The following is a 21093-nucleotide window of genomic DNA, read 5'->3' as shown; positions in this document are numbered from 1 at the left end:
GATGTACAGCAAGTACAGTAAACTGGTGCACCGCAAGTACAGTGGACTGGTGCACAGCAAGCACAGTGGACTGGTGCACCGCAAGTACAGTGGACTCATGCACAGCAAGTACAGTAAACTGGTGCACCGCAAGTACAGTGGACTGGTGCACAGCAAGCACAGTGGACTGGTGCACAGCAAGTACAGTGGACTGATGCACAGCAAGTACAGTAAACTGGTGCACCGCAAGTACAGTGGACTGGTGCACTGCTAGTACAGTGGACTGATGTACAGCAAGTACAGTGGACTCATGCACAGCATGTACAGTGGACTGGTGCACCGCAAGCACAGTGGACTGATGTACAGCAAGTACAGTGGACTCATGCACAGCATGTACAGTGGACTGGTGCACAGCCAGTACAGTGGTCTCACAGTTCAGCAAGCAACAATTAATTAAACACAGCACTAGCAGGTCACCACATTCTTCACAGGCCTGGCGACGTTCTCACCTCCTCGGCTCGGTGTTAAAACAAACTTTAATTGCATTGTTGCAGTCGAACGTTCCGTTCATAGATCGATTACCGCCTGAACTATAAGAAAAGTTTCTATAGTTTATTGAACCAAAGAAAAACAACACAAAAGATTTCGCCTGGTATTAAAATATTTATGTACGGAAAACTTGAATTCTAGTTTGCTCTTCTGTCAAAATTTGCATGTTATAAAATATTATATTTATATAAACAAAGCACAGTCAAGCCCTTCAACAAAAATATAATCCCAGAGGCCATTTTCCTATTTCCTTATACAAACAATTGGACAAAAAGTTTATTGCGTAGCCAGCACGTTATATCAGGTACGTACTTGAAAGCACAGTCACGGCAGTGCTGGCACGTTATATAAGGCACGTTATTTCCAGCACAGTCACGGCAGTGCTGGCACGTTATATAAGGCACGTTATTTCCAGCACAGTCACGGCAGTGCTGGCACGTTATATATGGCACGTTATTTCCAGCACAGTCACGGCAGTGCTAGCACGTTAAGCAATATAAGGCACGTTATATGTGTCACGTGATTACCAATGCTATACCTCGACACGACATCAACACGTCAGTGGCCGCGCGCAGGACTGACGTGATGGACGGTGGGCAGGCTGGAGCTCGTTACTCGTCATTGCTGGCAAAGAACTTCAATTTGTAGCGGCTGATGAGCGGTTATGTCATTAATGCATGCTAAATGTGAGCTGCAATGGCCCGCGTGCTGAGTTGTGGCATTCTATCTCTGTTATTCTGGCGCTTACAGCCATCCTGGCTCAACAGTTCTGTTCAACGCGCGGCATGAAAGCTCTTTATGTTTTGCATTAAAGTTGAGTTTAAATGATTGAACTGTCCTGTGTTGAATATTTAGGATGAAGAGTAATACGTTACAAACAATAATAAATGCCTCAGTGATTGCACAACGTGTATGTCGGCAGAATAATTCCGTGATTTGTTTAACTGTTTGCTTTATATGGAATAATTAATTTCGCAACTATAGTTTGGCGATTAAATTCCCACAGATAAGAGATTTATGTTAATTTATTGTATGGAACAAATTCATAAAACCGTGAATTTATTTTCTCATTAAAATCACGAGTTTTTATTTTGAAACTGCATGCAGAAACACTACAGCCCGCAGTGAATCTGAAGCAAATTAAAAAAAAAGTTAGTAAAATCGCACAATCATAAATACTCGCTCGACTCAAGTAATTTTCGTATCTGTTGCAAAAAAATTTATGTTTTCAAGACTAATGTCAGCTACCTAAAGACAACTGCATATGTTATTACCTCGATGGCTACACGTTATTTTCACGCTATTTACTAGATGCACTTACAATTATGCACGCTGCATTACCTGCATGCTAACACTCCTCGTCATACATACGCTACTTAAACATGGACTACAAGTTTCCGCTTCACGCTCAAGCATGTTTCTCCAACTCACTCTGCACGCTAACAACGCGCCATCTGCACGCTAACAACGCGCTATCTGCACGCTAACAACGCGCTGTCTGCACGCTAACAACGCGTAACGCGTCATCTGCACGCTAACAACGCGTCATCTGCACGCTAACAACGCGTCATCTGCACGCTAACAACGCGCCGTCTGCACGCTAACAACGCGCCGTCTGCACGCTAACAACGCGCCGTCTGCACGCTAACAAAGCGCCATCTACACGCTAACAACGCGCTATGTGCACGCTAACAACACGCTATCTGCACGCTAACAATGCGCCATCTACACGCTAACAACACGCCATCTGTACGCTAACAACGCGTCATCTGCACGCTAACAACGCGCCATCTGCACTCTAATAACACGCTCCATCTGCACGCTAACAAGACGCCTGCTACACGCTACACTCCAGCTTCTGGCCACTGATCTATCCAGCTGTTATCTGTCCACCTGTCCCATGAATGGCAGATGCAGAACTTTTCCTTGAGGCAAACAATAAAATTTCCATCGAAATAAATCTCAATGGCCACCAAATGGCCTGCCATTTCCTACATGGCCAGCGAATCTGCTTCCATTCTATTTAATTGGACGCAATTTTGCTCTGCTCTGCTATGGATGGTCGTGAAACTTGAAGGCTTTCCATTCGTTAAATTACAACATCTAAATAAGATAATATCTAAATTATTCTCTGAGCTAAAGAGACTACTTTAATTTCAGTTGAATTCTTAGCTCGCGGTGTCTTCGTATTTTCAGACTTGATTCTGTTTTGTTAGAATTAACATTAAACTTCCCTGGGTGCAGAAATGCCCAGCAATTCCATTAATGCAATAAATCTAAATCATTTTAACTTAGGTAACGTGAAAAGATAAATAAATTAGGATATTTGGGGGAGTTTAATTTCTGAAATTGCGCCAAATTTAAAATTCTCCTCCAACGTTTTTTGTCAATTGCCCTTTAGACGTGTAGCCTGATGCCAGAAAACGTTCACAGTTTAATGAGTCATCTAGCTAACATGCAAGTAAAAATTGGCTACAAGTACTTATTATCCCTTTTATAAGTACGATCTTGGTACTTATAAGTCCGAGACTTATCTCGGTACTTATAAGTACAAGTACAATTATCCCTTTTATAAGTAAGATCTCGGTACTTATAAGTACGAGACTTATCTCGATATTTATAAGTACGAGTACTATTATCCCTTTATAAGTACGATCTTGGTACTTATAAGTACCGAGACTTATCTCGGTACTTAGAAGAACGAGTACGATTATCCCTCTCATAAGTACGAAAGCAAAATAGCTTGGCGATCTCGGCAATGAGTATGTAAATAATGACACATCCAAAAAGTCCAAGGCTTCTCACGTATTAAAAAAACGAACATAGGTCGCTATCGTTGTTGTTCTTGTATGCTTCAAACGACAAGAAAAAAATTAATCTAATTCAGGTAAGGCAACAGGTCTTAGGCAATAAAACAAAGATTGACCCAGGTAAAATGAAGCAATTTATATAACCCACTAACTCACTTGACTTAAGTTAACCGTGGGTACTCTGGACAGTATAAATCAATTGCCATATTGTGGCCGGCACATTCAATAGTTATTTGGAACTGAAACCATCACACACAGCTAATCGTTGAAGTCAATCATTAAGGTCAATCATTAAGATATACTGACGAGCTGCAGCTCATCTTCCGTAGCCGCGGCTCCGCGAAATGTTGCCACAATAAGCTTCGTGGCCACCGGTTAATTGAAGGCGTTAAAAAATTATTTTAATTGTGGATACATGACACATAACAATGCTCAGTCGAGATTATAAACACTAGGTTTTTGTTTTAATCTACAAGCTTGGAAATCTATTCCAATATTTCTAAACTATTTGATCTATAAGCTAGATTTCAATTCCACGAACGAAATTCTTTGTTCATCATAGCTGTGATGAACAAACTCGAAAAACAAACTGACTCGAAAATTGCAAGCAGCGAGCGTGCCTTAGAACAATACGGGCGATTTTGAACTTCATAGTTCCCCAGCCACGAATGTTGATTCTAGCATTCAAATGCGGTGAAAATTAGGTACATTAGGTAATTAGAAAATTATACTTTTTCTATCGTATCAAAAACCAGACAGGTGTGAACATTGGCCAACTGGGTATTTATCCCGGCATCTTCACTTCTCACCTGTAAAGTTATTCAGAGAAGCACAACCCGCAGACATTCTGTACCCGAATGCATTCCTTTAATCTTGCAAGAATTACTCACAGTCTCAAAAATATCAAGAAAATTCTTTTCCAGAAACTCATATATTTAAATTCCCATCCATTTTAATCACATGTTAATCGGTTCTGGTAAACGGAGGTTCCTTTTTATCGAATTCTTTAACGACTTTCTCCTTTGATGTCGAAAGTGGCAATTGGGACTAATTATTTCAGGTATGTTGAGCACGTAAACGGCACGGTAGTTATTCTGGGCGTGCGCACCGTGCGCATCAAAGGCAGCCTCCATGTCCAAGTTAGTGCGCAAGTTTGGCCGGTGAGCGCATCACAGTTTAGCGGCCTCGGCAGACTAGCTCAAAACTCACCGGATGACTGCGACAGTTCAGCATCATGAAAATACTTGATTTTAACAGCATCTTCAAATTAAAAATGCAGTGGCTAAAGCACTAAAATATTTGTAGTTTATCTAATCAGGTACCCATAGCGACATCAAGTCCGTTGAAAATTTTGTTGACATATTTAAAATATACGCAGATTATGGCTCTAAAATTCTATTAATTAACTTGAGCAGTGGTCCTTTATTTATGAAATAGAGAACCCCTAAGCATCACGAATGTTAAACTAAATTAATTTATCTGATTTTTGTACTAATTTCGATCACTGAAACTTTCGGAGCCGCCTCTGCAGGGCAGATGCTGCGACCTACAGAGACGTTCTGCAGTGCAGAGCCGGCGACTTACAGAGACGCTCTGCAGTGCAGAGGCGCTGACTTACAGAGACGCTCTGCAGTGTAGGTGCTGTGACTTACAGAGACGCTCTGCAGTTCAGCGGCGCTGACTTACAGAGACGCTCTGCAGGGCAGAGGCAGGTATTTATGTGCAAGTCTCGGAGATGTTCACCCGCCGTGTCGCCCAACGCCCGCGTCTCGGGCCCGACAACTATAGCCGATAAGGCCTGAGTTATGCCGGCAAACACTGGCAATGGGATGTCGTGTGACAGGAACCCGATACTCCCCGCCTCGCAACCCCACTAGGATAACACCTCCTAGGATAACACTCACAGCTAGGATAATAGGATAACACCTCTTGCTAGGATAACACTCACTGCTAGGGTAACATCGATTGCTAGGATAATACCCCGAACAGGATAATACTACCTTTGAATCCTTTCTTTACCCCTGAGTGACGACAGCGTCAAGGAGTTCGCTTTAACGTTCATTTTTAGCTTGGTAAAATTCAACTATTGATGCACCTTCTTTAACTTTTTTTAAATGTTCAAACAGATAAAGTTCTCTCAAACTTATAGAACGTGACCGGTAATTCTTTTCGCTTAAACTGAAATAAAGAAGAGAAATGGCAGTTATTAATTGTTGCCGTTATTCCGCAAACCATTCATAGTTGCCATTGTTACGAATAATATTCGTGGTTTATCCTCACGTCCTTGGTAACATTGCAGAAGTCAGAAAGAAAATGTTCACCGACAGCTGCAGAGTTCATTTATTTTTTACGTAGTCTTCCATTACTGTTTGCTCGAAGTTTTGATTATAGAGCAACGGGAGAAAAACGGGCGCCGGCCGCGGGGGATGAACAGCGTATTTAGCGACACCTGGTGTGGTGTATACAGATGTGTGGTGACTGGGGTGTAAAGCTGTGTGGTGACTGGGGTGTACAGCTGTGTGGTGACTGGGGTGTATAGCTGTGTGGTGACTGGGGTGTATAGCTGTGTGATGACTGAGGTAATACAGCTGTGTGATGTATGTGACTATCGCAGAGCGAAAGCCTAACTTTAATCAATTTAAAATATTTTAGTACAAAATCATCCGCATTTTCTAAGTTCTAAATTGTTCACGGTCACGTTGTTATAAAGGAACTCTTCCCTATTGCCATTCTACAGAGAAGGCCTATGATCCAATTGGCATGCAACAAGCGTGCAAAATTCATCAGGAAACTTGCGATGTTTGGTCGAACTTGAAGGATTTTACTCGCTCTGACATTTGTCCACAAGATTATCGTTTTTTTTCCTTCAGTTTATATTTTTTGCGCTCAGAACTCAGCTTCTATCAGAAAACTTTTCGGGAAGTCGGAGCGCTGACGAGCGGAAAGATCTGAGACGCCGTCTGATGAGCGGCCTTCAGCTCTGCAGGGGTCTGCTCACTCTGCAGGGGTCTGTTCACTCTGCAGGGGTCTGCTCACTCTGCAGGGGTCTGCTCACTCTGCAGGGGTATGCTCACTCTGCAGAAGTCTGCTCACTCTGCAGGGGCGTGCTCACTCTGCAGGGGTCTGTTCACTCTGCAGGGGTCTGCTTCACTGCAGGGGTCTGCTTCACTGCAGGGGTTTGTTCACTCTGCAGCGGTCTGCTCACTCTGCATGGGTCTGCTACACTGCAGGGGTTTGTTCACTCTGCAGGGGTCTGTTCACTCTGCAGGGGTCTGTTCACTCTGTAGGGGTCTGCTCACTCTGCAGGGGTCTGTTCACTCTCCAGGGATCTGCTCACTCTGCAGGGGTCTGCTCACACTGCAGGGGTCTGCTCACACTGCAGGGGTCTGTCAGGGGTCTGCTCACTCTGCAGGGGTCTGCTCACACTGCAGGGGTCTGCTCACTTTGCAGAGGTCTGCTCACACTGCAGGGGTCTGCTCACTCTGCAGGGGTCTGCTCACACTGCAGGGGTCTGCTCACTTTGCAGAGGTCTGCTCACACTGCAAGGGTCTGCTCACTCTGCAGCGGTCTGTTCATTCTTCAGCGGTCTGTTAACTCTGCAGTAGTCTGTTCACTCTGCATGGGTCTGCTCACTCATCAGGGGTCTGCTCACGCGAAATCTGTCTACACACTCTGAAGCGGTCTGTTCACTCTGAGGTGGTCTGCTAACTCTGCTGTGGTTTGTTCACTCTGCAGTGGACTGTCGCATTGCAATGGTCTGTAGATTCTGTCGTGGTCTGCTCAATCTGCAGCGGTCTCTCTGGAGCATAGCAACAGCATCATTTGCTCAAGTGTGCTGTAGGAACTTTTTCCTCCAGCTATCTATTCTATTAAACATCCATTGCTCATATGTTTCATAAACATTTTTATTTATTAAATATTGCAACAGCATCTCTGCTCATATGTTGTGTGAACATTTTCACCAATAAAGTATCGCAGCATCTTTTTGCTCACGCGCGTTGCAGGAACTTTCGTCTCCCCTGCATATTGCTTGCCTTTGAATTCGTATTTTCGAGTCTGTTTTTCTAAGGGCAGTTTGTGGGGCAGGAATGATTTTTATGAGCCTGGTCGCGCACCGCCCATATTTGCATGAAATCAATCAGGCGACGCGACGCTGCCATGTTGCGGCCCACGGTCACGATGCACACCACTGCGGTCAGTCTGCGTTCCGCGGTTGATTTTTAGCAGATTTTTACATTTATTAAATACGCAGCAAAAATTGTTTATTGATTTTGGTATGATAAATTTATAGACAATATTTTTCAATGTTTTAGTACATTCTTCTTGAGAGGATTGGTTTAGATGAGATGAATGAATGTTTCTGAGAATTCGGGTTCTAATTTGCAGCGGAAGCTTGCGAAACTGTTTAACAAATTTTTAGTTAAGACTATACTAATAAACAAATGTATACCTATGAAGGCAAATATGGAGAGACCACTTGAAACTTAGCAACAACCATATGATGCGATGCAAGAAAGAAACTAATTTACTTCTTAATGAATTAACAAGCGAGTGTCGTACAAAGTACCAAGTATAGTACAATACCGAGCAACAAGCGGGTGCGGGATCAGCTGCCATTGTGTGGGTCACAGTGACACACAAAAGACAATATTGAGAGCAGGTGCGCATGTCCGTTGCGGTAGCGACAGGCTGCACCTCACGATTTTCCGCACGTACATGAGCGCCGCTACGGCTGAATTACTTGAGAATGAAGGCCTAATGGCGCTAACGATGCTATAATGAAGTACCGCTCACGGTATGGAGAGCAGCAGTTATGCTGCAGCTGTGAGAGCCGCAGCTGTTGCAGCTGCAGTCTTCAGCTTTAAGGGCAGATGTAATGGCCCCAGCAAAGAGAGCTGGCGACTTCAATACTCGCCTTCCACCTCATGATTTATGAGTCGAAACTTTTCCAGGCAGGATTAAAAAAAGTTTTGACATTGCTAGTCCGACAGCCAATATCTATCAATTCTTTGTAGATAGCCTGGCAATCGCTGAGGAGAAACTATGCTTCGTACCCCGTATAACCGATCCAGTTAAACACTTTCATTAACGATCCGTTAAAATAATTCTGCATTGACGATCCGTAAAATACCTTCATTAGCTATCTCGTCAAGCACTTTCCCTAACGATCCGCATAAACACCCCTGCTTTAAAAATCCGATAAAACAAAGCAGATCAATGAATTTTCCTCCCGGGAGATTTCTTGACTCCGATGCATGTATGTTATTGTTAAAAGAAAGGCCCTTATTGTCTATTCTGCTAATTTATCTTTTTTATTTATCAGCATGCAGTGACAGAGCTTCGTTAATACGTGCGTGAGAATGTTGGCAACATCTTCATAAGTGTTCTTACTACATGTAAAAATGCAATCTTTGATGATGGCTTTTTTTTTAATTTGCAATGTATAGATATAATACATATAAAAAAGGCTTAGTATCATAAAAAAATATTGATTTCTAAAAGCTTGTGAAAATTTTTTTATCGTATCAACCATATCTTAACAACTTTCATCCACCATCATCAGACACCTTAGAAATTCGGCATTTCAGATGAAAACAATTCAACATTAAAATGGCACCTAAACTCCAATTCCGGTGAACCTAATATTGAATTGCTTTGTTCTAACTTGAGCAAAATTCTTAACCGAATTTTAAAAATAAGATAATCCTGGATAATTCTATTGAGAGCGTTAGAAAGTTTTCACTAAATAATTTTTTGGGCGAAGTAGCTCATAAATTTTCGAATAAAGTAGTTAATTTAAAAATTTTTGGCAATGAATAGTGGATTCAACTCTAGTTCAATAAGGGTTAATTACTTATATATAATATTCTAAATCATGTGCTGCTAATCAGTACATCACCCGCAGCTTTTCGGTTAAGAGTCGTCCTCTACTTATACATTCATAGTCGTATACATTATCAATGTATAAAATAATTGATGAATAATGTATTGTCTAGCACATTTTTCTCAACAGCATGCCTGGTAACAAGATTCGACGTAGAAAGGTTATTTTTTCTCTACAAAAAACTTCAACGCTGAGGCATTGACAGTCATGTATAATTCAATGATGAAACTAGTTGAATTGCTTAAAAGATCAAATACAAGCATGTGTCTCAACAAAATGAATTAATTTAATAATAACATACTTTTTTAAACAAGACATTCATTAAAAATCACTCGCATCTTCAATTGTCGAAATTATATTTTTTTGGTTCATTTTACATTAAAACACTGGAAGCAAACACTGAATAATACAATAATAATACGACGAATAATATGAAGAATAATACGACCTTTAATATTATTAAAGATATTACACATTTTCTACCGATGTTCCCGCAACTGACGGAAGACGGAGAAACGAACTGTTCGGTAACTGCTCGTGATTAATTATGATATATGCATGCACTACAGTCACTGTTCGAACACATTTCTATTCTTTATTGTCGTAGATGAAAAATTATAACCCGAAATAAAAACACAAAGTTATTTCATTTAAACCTTATCTTTTGCTATAATACGGCCCATCAATTATAGTAAAAAAGTTATCCGTGCAATGTATTGTGATAAAATTAGTTATAGAGTAAATAATTACAGTGATTACTGTGAATTAACGCAGTACTGGGGGAAAATAGATACATTGACTGGGGTAAATAAATAGATTAAACTGATAATTCAGTAGAGTATTTAGGGTTATAATTACATTGCATGGAGTAAATTGCTACAGTACATGGTTTCAATGACACAGTAGTTTGAGTAAATAAATAAATACTCAGGATTAATAATTGATCGTTGATACTCACCGCTGTAGAAAAGGGAGGACTTGGCGGGGAAGGAGGCGTAGTATTGTGGGGACTGCGGCAGCTCGGGGATGTGGACTTGCACGATGCGGTCATTAGAGTCCCCGTCACTGGGGACGTGTTGCACGATCTCGAGGGGAGGATGGGGAGGCTGCAGCAGCTGCAAGTGAGACCCACCGTCGGGAGGTCGTGATACTTCCCCATAGTACACGTGTCTGGGGGAGGACGTGGCGACGTGTAGGTCTAGAGGGCAGCCTGAAGGTGTGTAGGACGAAGATGATGATGCTGGGCTTGAGGGAGAAAGGTGATGATGAGGGTGATGATGATGGCCATTTTCAGGGGGAGGAGGTGAGGGAGCTGTTTGCCCAGCGGTGGGGGAACGCGGAGTCCAGCCATGGTCGTGGGGTGAGGGCGACACTGACCTCACCCTCGGCGGGGGGAAGTACAGTGGGTCCCAGCCTGCCGCCTTCTTTGGGAGGAAGCAACGAGGCATGACGGCTTCCCCAGCACGAGACGACACAGCCCCAGGGGCGCTGAACTTCACCCGCCACCGCGTAAACTGGTCGAAGAAATCGTGTGCAAACAACAGGACACTGATAAGAAATCAGGAGTCGTCGGATGATAAGTGGACATTTATAGCGAGTCGGGGAACGTCAACAGACCTGCAAGCGGTGCAACAGTGTTCGAGAAGCAACAGCTTGTAAAGTGTCAACAAGAGCAACAGATGAACAGAAGCTACAGTTGACGTCAACAGGCATGATGTGCCAGATGAACGTCACCGGAGAGCATACATCTGATAACAACATAAATCATTGATCTATACAAATCAAAGATAGCTCAAAGCAGCCCTGCTCCCAGGAGCGATCATTTAAGAGGGCCAGAAGGTCACTAGAGTCTCACTCGACGGCACATCCTCACAGGGCCACGGCCCACCACCTAGTGTTAACCTCTCTCTTGCTCGTCCTTATATAGCCTCGACTCCCACACTCACTCCACCAAACTTCCAGGCCGCCCACTGGTGCCACCAGTCCAACGCCCCGCCCAGATTATTGCTGTTTTCATCAGTAGCCTTTGAAGTGAAGGCCTGACGATTCTCACAGTCAAGCATTCCAAGGAGAACATTTCCCCTTGTCTCCCATGGTAAAGTCGCGGCACGATTTCCTCAAGCCCAAAGTTGAACGCAATGACCACAGCGCTTGAGACGACGCCGATTGCTGCACTGCGCCACATTGTAGGCCTACATAGAGCTGTCCTAGGCCTGCTGTCTATGATCCTATCACGGACACACTGCATGATCCCTCGGCTACTTCACGCAATGCAGATGGGCAATAATTGGCTCGGTTCTCTAAATGGTAAGAATCATGAGTGTACACGCTCCCAATTCTGCGCTTTACATTGAGAAACAGCTTGCTTTAAGGCAGGCATTGCAGATGCTGCAAGACACGTAACTTAGTCCCGTTACCGACAATTAGCACGACACAAATGCCCCTGCGACAATCCATAAATTCCTACGTGATCATCAGCCCATTTGTGCTCGGCCATTAGCGGGCCCACGCACGCGCTCGTATCGATTGCGCCGCGGAAAATCGATAGTTAGTTAAATCTCAGGCGCAAATTCCGTGGACTTAGACATGTGGTCACCCGCGTTACTTATTTTTTTTAGTTTACTTTTCCGAAGAAACTTTATCGCCGAACAACTTAAAGAAATATTCAATAAGTTGCAGGCAGATGTGTGGAAGCAGCACAAAATATGAATCAAATAACAACAATGCCTTGTTATTTGTGAAAGTTTCTAACGGATAACATGTGAAGTTTCAAGGAATAAAGTAGCTTTTTTCTATTTTCTTTAGTATGAGATGTTCTTGATTTCCTTCAAAAAAACTTAATTATATAGTTATAACTATATAAATAAGTTATAGATATAGTAATAAACTTAATTAATTTCAGTTATATAAACGAAGAAGTGAACTATTTCTATCGTGACCCTGCGTTATATAAATGAGAACAATGAATTGAAATGGGCCTAATTCGACCGGGCCTCATTTTGAGACTATTTATTCATACCAAAAACTAAGAAAGCTTTTTAATATTTTTTAAATAATGTATATTTATTAGTTTCCAAAAATATGATTTATTGCTTCTTTGCTTACAATTACACAATATACTCGGTTTTTAACTAATTTGAGATAATTGTCATGTGAGCGCTCACATACACAACGATATCTCATCAGAACAATCAGTAATCGCCTGCCTTATATGGACCTGCAGTGGCCGGCATAGGAGGAATTAAGGCAGTCTTACGGGCGGCCAACGCTTGGTCGGTCAGCGGCGGCCGCCTGTACGGCGACCTCAGCAGCTGCGTCGGGGCGGAGCCTGAGACCGGGCGCCTCCCTCAGCAACACGTGGACCACTGTTGCAGCTATACTGTTGCTGCTCCTGTTGCAGCTATACTGTTGCTGCTCCTGTTGCAGCTATACTGTTGCTGCTCCTGTTGCAGCTATACTGTTGCTGTTCGATATTTTTTAGTTGAGTGCACCGTATCACTGCTACGGTGCACTCGGTAACAGAAGATATGCTTTCTCGTGTGTGGGACGAGTTTGGCTACCGTTTGGATGTTTGGCTACCGTTTAGAATGGGGACATAATCAACATTTATAAATGTGTAAAAAAAAACTTCGAATATTATTCTTACCATTGGTGTATAAATTATTCATTTCTAATTTATATTTAAATAAATACAAAATTATTAAATTAGGTCCATCATTTCGAATAACCCTGTATAATTGGATTATAATACTTTCATTTTCTCCGTTTTAGAATAAATCTGTTTTTCAACTGCGATGCTGATTATGAAACGATGTTATTCTTTCAAAATCTTAATTAAATTTTTCTTAATTGAAATTTGTTGATACTTTTATCCATTCATCATAATTTCCATATGACGCAGATCCTTTTTTGTTATATAAGATATTATTGTCTAATGCGTATTATATCATTATAATACAAATGTATACTTAATTATAATATGGGATAGAAGTAATTTACTAATGAGATTTTGATGGTTTTCTTTGAAAGGAACTTGATTCCTCATCCCTGGCAGCCAGAAGGATTAGTTGAACTGCAGATAGCAACGATCGCTGCACAACTTCTGGCCAAGTTAGAGTCCGTCTTTTGTGCGCGCGTCGCGGCCTAGCGGACGCCGATTCAGGGCGGTGACTGCGGACCAAGTTGGCCTCCGCGCTCCACTAACTTGGGTCTTTAGGCGCCCTTCTTGTGGGTCTTTAGGCGCCCTTCTTGAGGGTCTTTAGGTGCCCTTCTTGCTGGTTTTTAGGCGCCCTACTTGTGGGTCTTTAGGCGCCCTTCTTGTGGGTCTTTAGGTGCCCTTCTTGTGGGTCTTTAGGCGCCCTACTTGAAGGTCTTTAGGCGCTCTTCTTGTGGGTCTATAGGCGCTCTTCTTGCGGGTCTTTAGGCGCCCTTCTTGCAGGTCTTTAGGCGCCCTTCTTGCGGGTCTTTCTGCGCCCTTCTTGTGGATCTTTAGGCGCCCTTCTTGCGGGTCTTTAGGCGCCCTTCTTGCGGGTCTTTAGGTGCCCTTCTTGCGGGTCTTTGGGCGCCCTTCTTGCAGGTCTTGTCTTTAGGCGCCCTTCTTGTGGGTCTTTAGGCGCCCTTCTTGCGGGTTTTTCGTCGCTCTTCTTGCGGGTCTTTAGAAGCCCTTCTTGCGGGTTTTTCGTCGCTCTTCTTGCTGGACTTACGGCTCTCCATCACCCACACGTGCCAAGACCCACTCACCCAGGCAGGCCCTCGGCCAGCATGTACGTGTCGACTCTTGCTTGATGCGCGCTGACGTCACCACTGCACGTCAGCAACAACAACAACGCCATCACTGCACGCTGCCGTTATCACTGCACGCTGACGTCATCACTGCACGCTTACGTCATCACTGCACGCTGACGTCATCACTGCACGCTGACGTCATCACAGCACGCCATAATTAGCAAAAGCCGACAGAAAGATTGGTTACCGGACATTTTCATTGCATTGCTCCAGTAAAAATGAGCAGCTTATGACCACAAGACCATTGCTTCGGAACTGCTCGTTTTTCTTCGAGTTAACTCATCTGTTGAGAGAAATTATCATCAGGGAAAATAAACATTAAGGTTTTTTCTCACCTGAAGAAATGAGAAGGCGGTCGCTTCTTTGTCACAGTGAATGGAGTTCGTTATTTTGTGGAGTGTTGGTCGTAAAATTTGTAGTTGATTAATATTTCAACCTGTTCCATTGAACCTGTGAAATTTCAGAAACGAAGAAGCACCAAGTTTAGGATATACATATACATTAATAGCAAATTACTGATAAAATTTCCACGATACTCAAACAATATCGAACTTTATTTATTATAAAATGTCATAGCATGTTTACTTCTAATACAAAATAGTTTATTTAATTGTAGTCAACTAAGATAACAATTTTTCTAATTGAAAAAATTTTGCTTGAAAAATATTGCTGAGCTGGCAATAATTGAAATTCCAAGATAACCAACACAGAACGAGAACTTCACTTTAAATTACCGATAAAATTAGTGTATTCTGTTCAAAATTCTCCCCACACAGGCTTAGTATAACATGTTGCCTGCGGCCACCTGCCTCCTCTAATACTTATAAGCTAAGATCTGATGCGCCCGCTCTATATATGGAGCCTCATTTGCCCTAAGGAAAGAGCCCTATAAAGGGGCCTCTGATATACACCCGACACGCAGAGCTTTGTACCTCAACAGATTATATCTTGTACTCCAACTGCTGCCTGCTGCTGCCTGCTGCTGCCTGCTGCTGCCTGCTGCTGCCTGCTGCTGCCTGCTGCTGCCTGTGAGGGTCCAGTAGAGGGTACATGAGGGTCCAGTAGAGGGTACATGAGGGTCCAGTAGAGGGTACATGAGGGTCCAGTAGAGGGTACATGAGGGTCTAGTAGAGGGTACATGATTAGAGCCGTACAGATGAGAATGCTGAGTTTGCCCAGCTGAGTAAAGTTAACGTGTACAGCCCAATTTCAGTCGCTGAAATTGATTATTTGTCAATTGATATGTTTAGATCAAGTCATTAGCCTGCTATTAGTTTACTTAACTTCAAGCTTCAGAAAGAATTTATTACAAAAGAATGTCAAGTAAGTTCTCCATATCTTCATTGCAACCGTTTCGGAGACCAGTTACTCTAATGAATACAGGAACAATCATCAAAGAAAATATAGATATACACGAAAAATATTTAAACCTAGGTGTCAATAAAACGACAACGAAACGGTTGAAAGTTTCTCAATGTCAAAATGATAAGAACTATATGTGTTATTAATAACTGCACCACCCGAGGTGGTTTTACGCTAAACAATGAAACGTGACATTCTCGAAATACGATTTCAAGTTTCTCGGTTTCACAAGAATATATATTTAAAAATCTAAATTTAGTCCATAATTCTCCATAATTGATCCTTCAAGACAATTCAAATGTTTAGAATAACAACACAGTACTTGGTGTGCGTGCGTGAAGAGTTAGAGAATTAATTCAACGTCAAACAGTAACATTTACCATCTTCATCGCTTTGGATTTACAATGACACTTCTCGTTCACATTTATCTGTCATCTAAGCTAATGCCTCAAAAATCTAAATTCACCTTTACCATTAACACGAACGATTGCTGAACAAGGCCATTTTACGATGAACGTTGAACTTACGATCACGCAACTGATTTTTTTAAGCTTGCAGCCTAGTCCTGGTTTCTGCAGACTCAGCATCGCAAGACGATCGCTCGCACGTCACATCGTGACGGCGCTAATGATGCTCGTCTCTTCGCTCATCATCGAATTCGCATCATCAGACCATCATCGCTTATCGCCTCCACCCATCGCAGTCCTCCGATAATCAGGTTATGTCCTAATGTAATGTCCTGCAATGTGTTTCGCCTTGATTTGCATTGCTGATGCGGGACGGGGGCTGCGCGCCTTTGAACTCCTGATGAGTCAAAGCCAAGTTCCGGCATGCCGATTGCTGCACGTTTGTTTGCGGTTCGATTGTTGAAGAGACAATACAAGTTGAAAACAATAATAGTTCCAACGATTTAAACGTGTATCGTAAATTCTACAACTGGAATATGATCGGAACAGTGTTCCGAAGTGAACTCTCTTCAATTCCTTGAACTTAATGAAAAATATTGATATTGATCAAAATACCGCGCAAAGCGAAGTGGCACGAATATATTTTATGATAAATGTTTTGTATAAACTACACACTTATCTTGTTTATATTACATTCGCTAGCATATTTGTGCTGGAAATTGAATTTTTACCGAAGTTTTAATCAAGTTTTATTTAAGAATGAACGCAATGCAAATTTTTTATCGATTATGATATGACCTTTTAATGAGGAGTGAGAAGCAGGAGGCGCTTTGACCGATCAATGGATGGCGAACGACAGCTCAGGGGACCTTGATTGAAATTGAAAATAGTTTAATAGTTATTGAAGTAATCATCAATGTCTTAACTCCGCGTTGAGGTGACTAGTGTGAGAGTTAGTATAATATAATCAATTGCAGGAAGTGATGAGGTGGTGCAAGAAGTGGTGGTGTTATACCATCGTATGGTTTCCCTCATCCCACACGATGTGATGAGGTGGTGTTATGTCCACACGATGTGATGAGGTGGTGATGAGATCACACGATGTGATGAGGTGGTGATGAGATCACACGTTGTTGTTGCTGTTGTTGCTGTTGTTGCTGTTGTTGCTGTTGTTGCTGTTGTAGCTGTTGTTGCTGTTGTTCGAGCTGATCTTTTTTGCGTTTGATCCAGCCTTGATTTTGCTTCCTACAGAGCTCCACGACAGAGCTTTTAAACAGTGCAATGGCGCGCACTGCAGAGCTTTGAAACACTGCAGTTCAATTTAAAAAATTGTAATTTTCAGGTCTGTAATAATAGGACTTTTATTGAGACAATATTCGTTAATAACAAACAGGTGTTCTTAACTTATGACCATCCCTGTTCAAATAATTTACCCCCTCATTGTTTAATTTTCGTATTCACTTCCTAGATTTTAAGTTTCCCATTTCCATTCCTACATATTCTCTTCCTAGTTAATATCCTTGTTAATACTTTCGTCTGTCATTTATCTGCTCAAAGGAATGTCCATTTTCGAAATCTAATTAATGAATTCGAAACTTAGAAACGCGTACTAGTCATAATAATTCCATTATATTACTATCTTCATTCATGCTCACTTAAAGTATGCTAAAACTTTTGGCTCCAAAATTGTATTTTTCAACAGTTTCCAGATATATAATAGACATTTCCTCGCCCCCCTTCATCGCTAATCAGTGAAGAAACTTCCTCTTCAGCGCTCGCGGCGAGCCCGAGAAAACGAAGTGAGTTCTAAGTTGAACCACCGAGCAAGTTGATGCACCGCAATTACACATAAAATTTCCACCCGTAATAAAACTATTCACATGTCTCGCTCAAAGTTGTGCATAAATTCAGGGCAGCATTAATTCAAGCAGTTTCTGCTGCGAACTTTTCTTGCTGGGAACCTGGAAGTTGGACGTCTCGCTGGAAGTTGCTTGTCGCGCGCGGCGATCGCAGTGCGCAGCGGCACCGACGCAATACGCATGATAATGGCTGATGAACGTACGCCTTGCGTTCGCGTTTTCTCTTTATCTGAGATCTTGTTTTCTTCTTGGCTATTAAGCACTATATTTAAAATTTGTAGTTGTTGAATTTTCGTCTATATAATTTAGATCATTGAGGTCAGAATCAAGTGCGAATCAAGCTCGCGAATCAAGTGCAAATGTCTGACACTAGCCACCCAGTTTTACATGTTAATTAAATCTATCAGTCAAAAAAATGAATGCGTTATATTGTCCAATTAGTGACACACTTTCGGCACGGCTCACTCATTTCTTTGAGTGACTCCTCTCACTTGAATCATGCCTGGTAAAAGGAAAAATCTTGTTGAGTTGCGGGCAAAGCTTAGCTGGAGTCGACGCTTGAGTTCATCAAAGCATAGCGACACTTCATATCAAAAGCAAACCCCCCCCCCCCTACACTCAAGAGGGTACCCGCCCCCTGGAGTGGGGGGGGGACCGCCCCAAATATTCCTTATCTGCCGTTAATTAAGGCGTCGAGTCGACAAGTTCTCGTGTCAACGCTGATTCTGTAGCCGGGGTGTCTTTATGGAAATTAATTATTTTTAAAAATAATTAATGGATTAATTGTTTTTAAAGTTTACCTGTTCATTTCAATCCAGATTAAGAGTAATTAAAATATTTAGTCGCACACTATATTTAATATTTAGTCGCTTAATAGACCTCAGTGACGAATTGAAAATCACGCGACTTTTTGATGAGTATCAAGTAACATTTCTGGCCATTTTAGAAGTTCAAAAAACACTATAAGCATTCGTTAACCCATGATACAATACTTTCGTGCATCTGCTGAAGCTTATCCGTGAAGATCCATTTGGTAAGCAGGGAAGTTTCCAAAAACACCAATTACAATTCCAGCTACAATATTAATACTAGAGCAATAATTAAAAGGATGGATTCATTTTTGGTTCCGATGCTCATATTTAGATAAAGGTGCTCGTAATCGGGGACAATATTGGAGACTAGTACAAATTGCAAATACTAAATTCGCCTTTACACGAGGACAATAGCACTGTAAATTGCGGCTGTTTGAATTTGTCAGTTTTAGTTGCCGTAAAAAGTACAGTCCCTGTGTACAGGCACCTGTAATACAGTAGACTTTAGGTTAGGTGTAATACACCTGTAATACTACAGTCTCTGTATACAGGTACATGTAATACAGTAGATTTGGATTAGGTTACCCTATCGAAACTTTTATTCCTGTCAGCCGCTGGCACAAGGACGCCCCAAATTCTTGTTACGGTGTAAATTAGAAGCTCTATGTCCGCTTTAGGTTCCGGTTGCCGGAGCGAAATAAGCGCCGAAATGAAATCTTGTGAAATTCCCCGTCGAGCTTGGGGCGATCGTGGGGCGCGCGTATTTGGTACCTGATACGTTCGGGACAGACACGGCCGAATCTGAAAAATGCGTTAAAAAAATGCCCCCTCCCTTCCCCCCTTATGGGGGGAAGGGAGGGGGCATTTCAATCTCTGTTTTGACCCTTATATTTTTTTCCACGAAACTACTCAAAATAGCTCCTATTTGGCGGCTAAATAGAAGAGGCGGCCATTTCGCATCTGATTCATCTCTAATCCGAGAGTCGCAACCGAAATCGGAAGGATAGCCGCGCGTAAATTTTGACAGGGTAGGTATAACACACCTGTATAATACTACAGTCTCTGTGTACAGGTACATGTAATACTGTAGATTTGGATTAGGTTAGGTATAACACACCTGTATAATACTAGAGTCCCTGTGTGCAGGCACCTGTAAAAAAGGCCACCCAGGCCACTAAAGGCCTGGGATAAACTGTATATTTGAGCAGTTGGTCAGGTGCCGTACTGTCAAAACTCGCTTAAATACACATAACGGCCTAAGTACACGTAACGGCCGATTTATCGCCTGTCATTGATGGGTTTCGTCTGAAAAGCTGTTGGTGATTGGCAGGCAGCTCGTAACTATTTATAATAGTACGGCCCCTGGTGCAGGTCCAATAAAATGAATGTTGTCAGCAAATCAGAAATGCGTTTAGAAATAATAGAGTAGCTGCTGTAAGCCTGATCAGAAGACGATGTGACTGATAAGCAGTGCTGCTCCATTCGGTTCCCTAAGCAAAAGCAGGCACCCTCGCTTCCCTCAGTAACAGCCGTTACCCTCGCTTCCCTCAGCAAAAGCAAGCACCCTCAAATCCCTCAGCAACAGCCGGCACCCTCGGTTCCCTCACCAAAAGCAGGCACCCTCGGTTCCCTCAGCAACAGCTGGCACCCTCAAGCTCCTCAGTAACAGCTGGTACCCTCAAGTCCCTCACGCAGCTGCCTCTGAGCCAGCCCTCCCATTGGCTGTCGCACTAATAATGTTGCGGTCAGGCCTATGAATGGACAGCGTCGATTATTTGGCTGTATGTTCTCTTTAAGCAATAACTCATTTTTAGAGTATGCATATTCAATGACATTATTATGTTATGTTATTCTGTGTACTGTCGTTTTCTACACTGTATATATTTCGAAATAAAACGCATGTGTTCTTATTGAAGGCATATTTTAATGTGGATTCACTCGCTGCAATGTCAACTCCACATCAACGTATATATAATAATCGGCAGTAGTTGGTTCCATGGAGCATATACCATGAATTTACCTCACTATTTAGTGAGGATAACTTTCAATCAAAGAATTTGTCGTTGAATAAAGACGCTCATGAATTTACACGGATTATCAATATAATATTGATAAAAGTAATTCCTGGCAAGCGCTTAATAGTACCAGAAACACTTTCCTGTTAAGTGAAGTACTGCAGATGAATTGCGATGTCAGTAGCATATCGCAGAGGTAAAATGAAAATAAATAAAAATTTCTCAATTAATGCGAGTATTACAGTCCATGATGAACTTGAATGAATCACTTCATTCGTGTAATAATTTTTACTGTTGTATTTTAATCGGTGCCCAAGTATCATCATTTGTATATTTATTAGTACTTTCTACAAAGTACAAAGCAGAATGCATCATCTAAGAATATTTTCAACACTGCGTTGATTGTGACGTGCCACCTACAGAAGTCAGACAGCAGGCAGTCAGCGTCCAGCAAACAAGACATTGACCAAACCTCCAACATTAAGATCATTGTAGCGTCATCAGGACTTCCCTGGAACTATCCTCAGGACCCACACTTCGCTTTCCATGCGCCGGGATCGATATTCTCGGAGCAATGGACCAACTTACAACGAATGAAGCAGGTTGTATGGATTATAGCATAGCGTTGTTA

At 42.2% G+C, this 21093-nt stretch overlaps 1 protein-coding gene across 1 annotated transcript in view; it reads right to left on the bottom strand.

Moving 5' to 3' along the window:
* The window catches only part of LOC108673134 (leucine-rich repeat extensin-like protein 5), a 48218-nt gene extending 37121 nt beyond the window's left edge, over positions 1-11097 (bottom strand). The window contains exon 1 of the mRNA XM_018160918.2: positions 10181-11097. Coding sequence (XP_018016407.2) covers positions 10181-10670 — 490 coding nt within the window. The 5' untranslated portion in view covers positions 10671-11097. The remainder of the gene's footprint in view (positions 1-10180) is intronic.
* Positions 11098-21093: the final 9996 nt, after the last annotated feature.

Source organism: Hyalella azteca, unplaced genomic scaffold (assembly GCF_000764305.2).
Source record: "Hyalella azteca isolate HAZT.00-mixed unplaced genomic scaffold, Hazt_2.0.2 contig7398, whole genome shotgun sequence".
In the NCBI taxonomy this organism is placed as follows: Eukaryota; Metazoa; Arthropoda; class Malacostraca; order Amphipoda; family Hyalellidae; genus Hyalella; species Hyalella azteca.
Note: the sequence above shows the minus strand (reverse complement) of the source record. Positions and strands in the feature narration are given on the sequence as shown.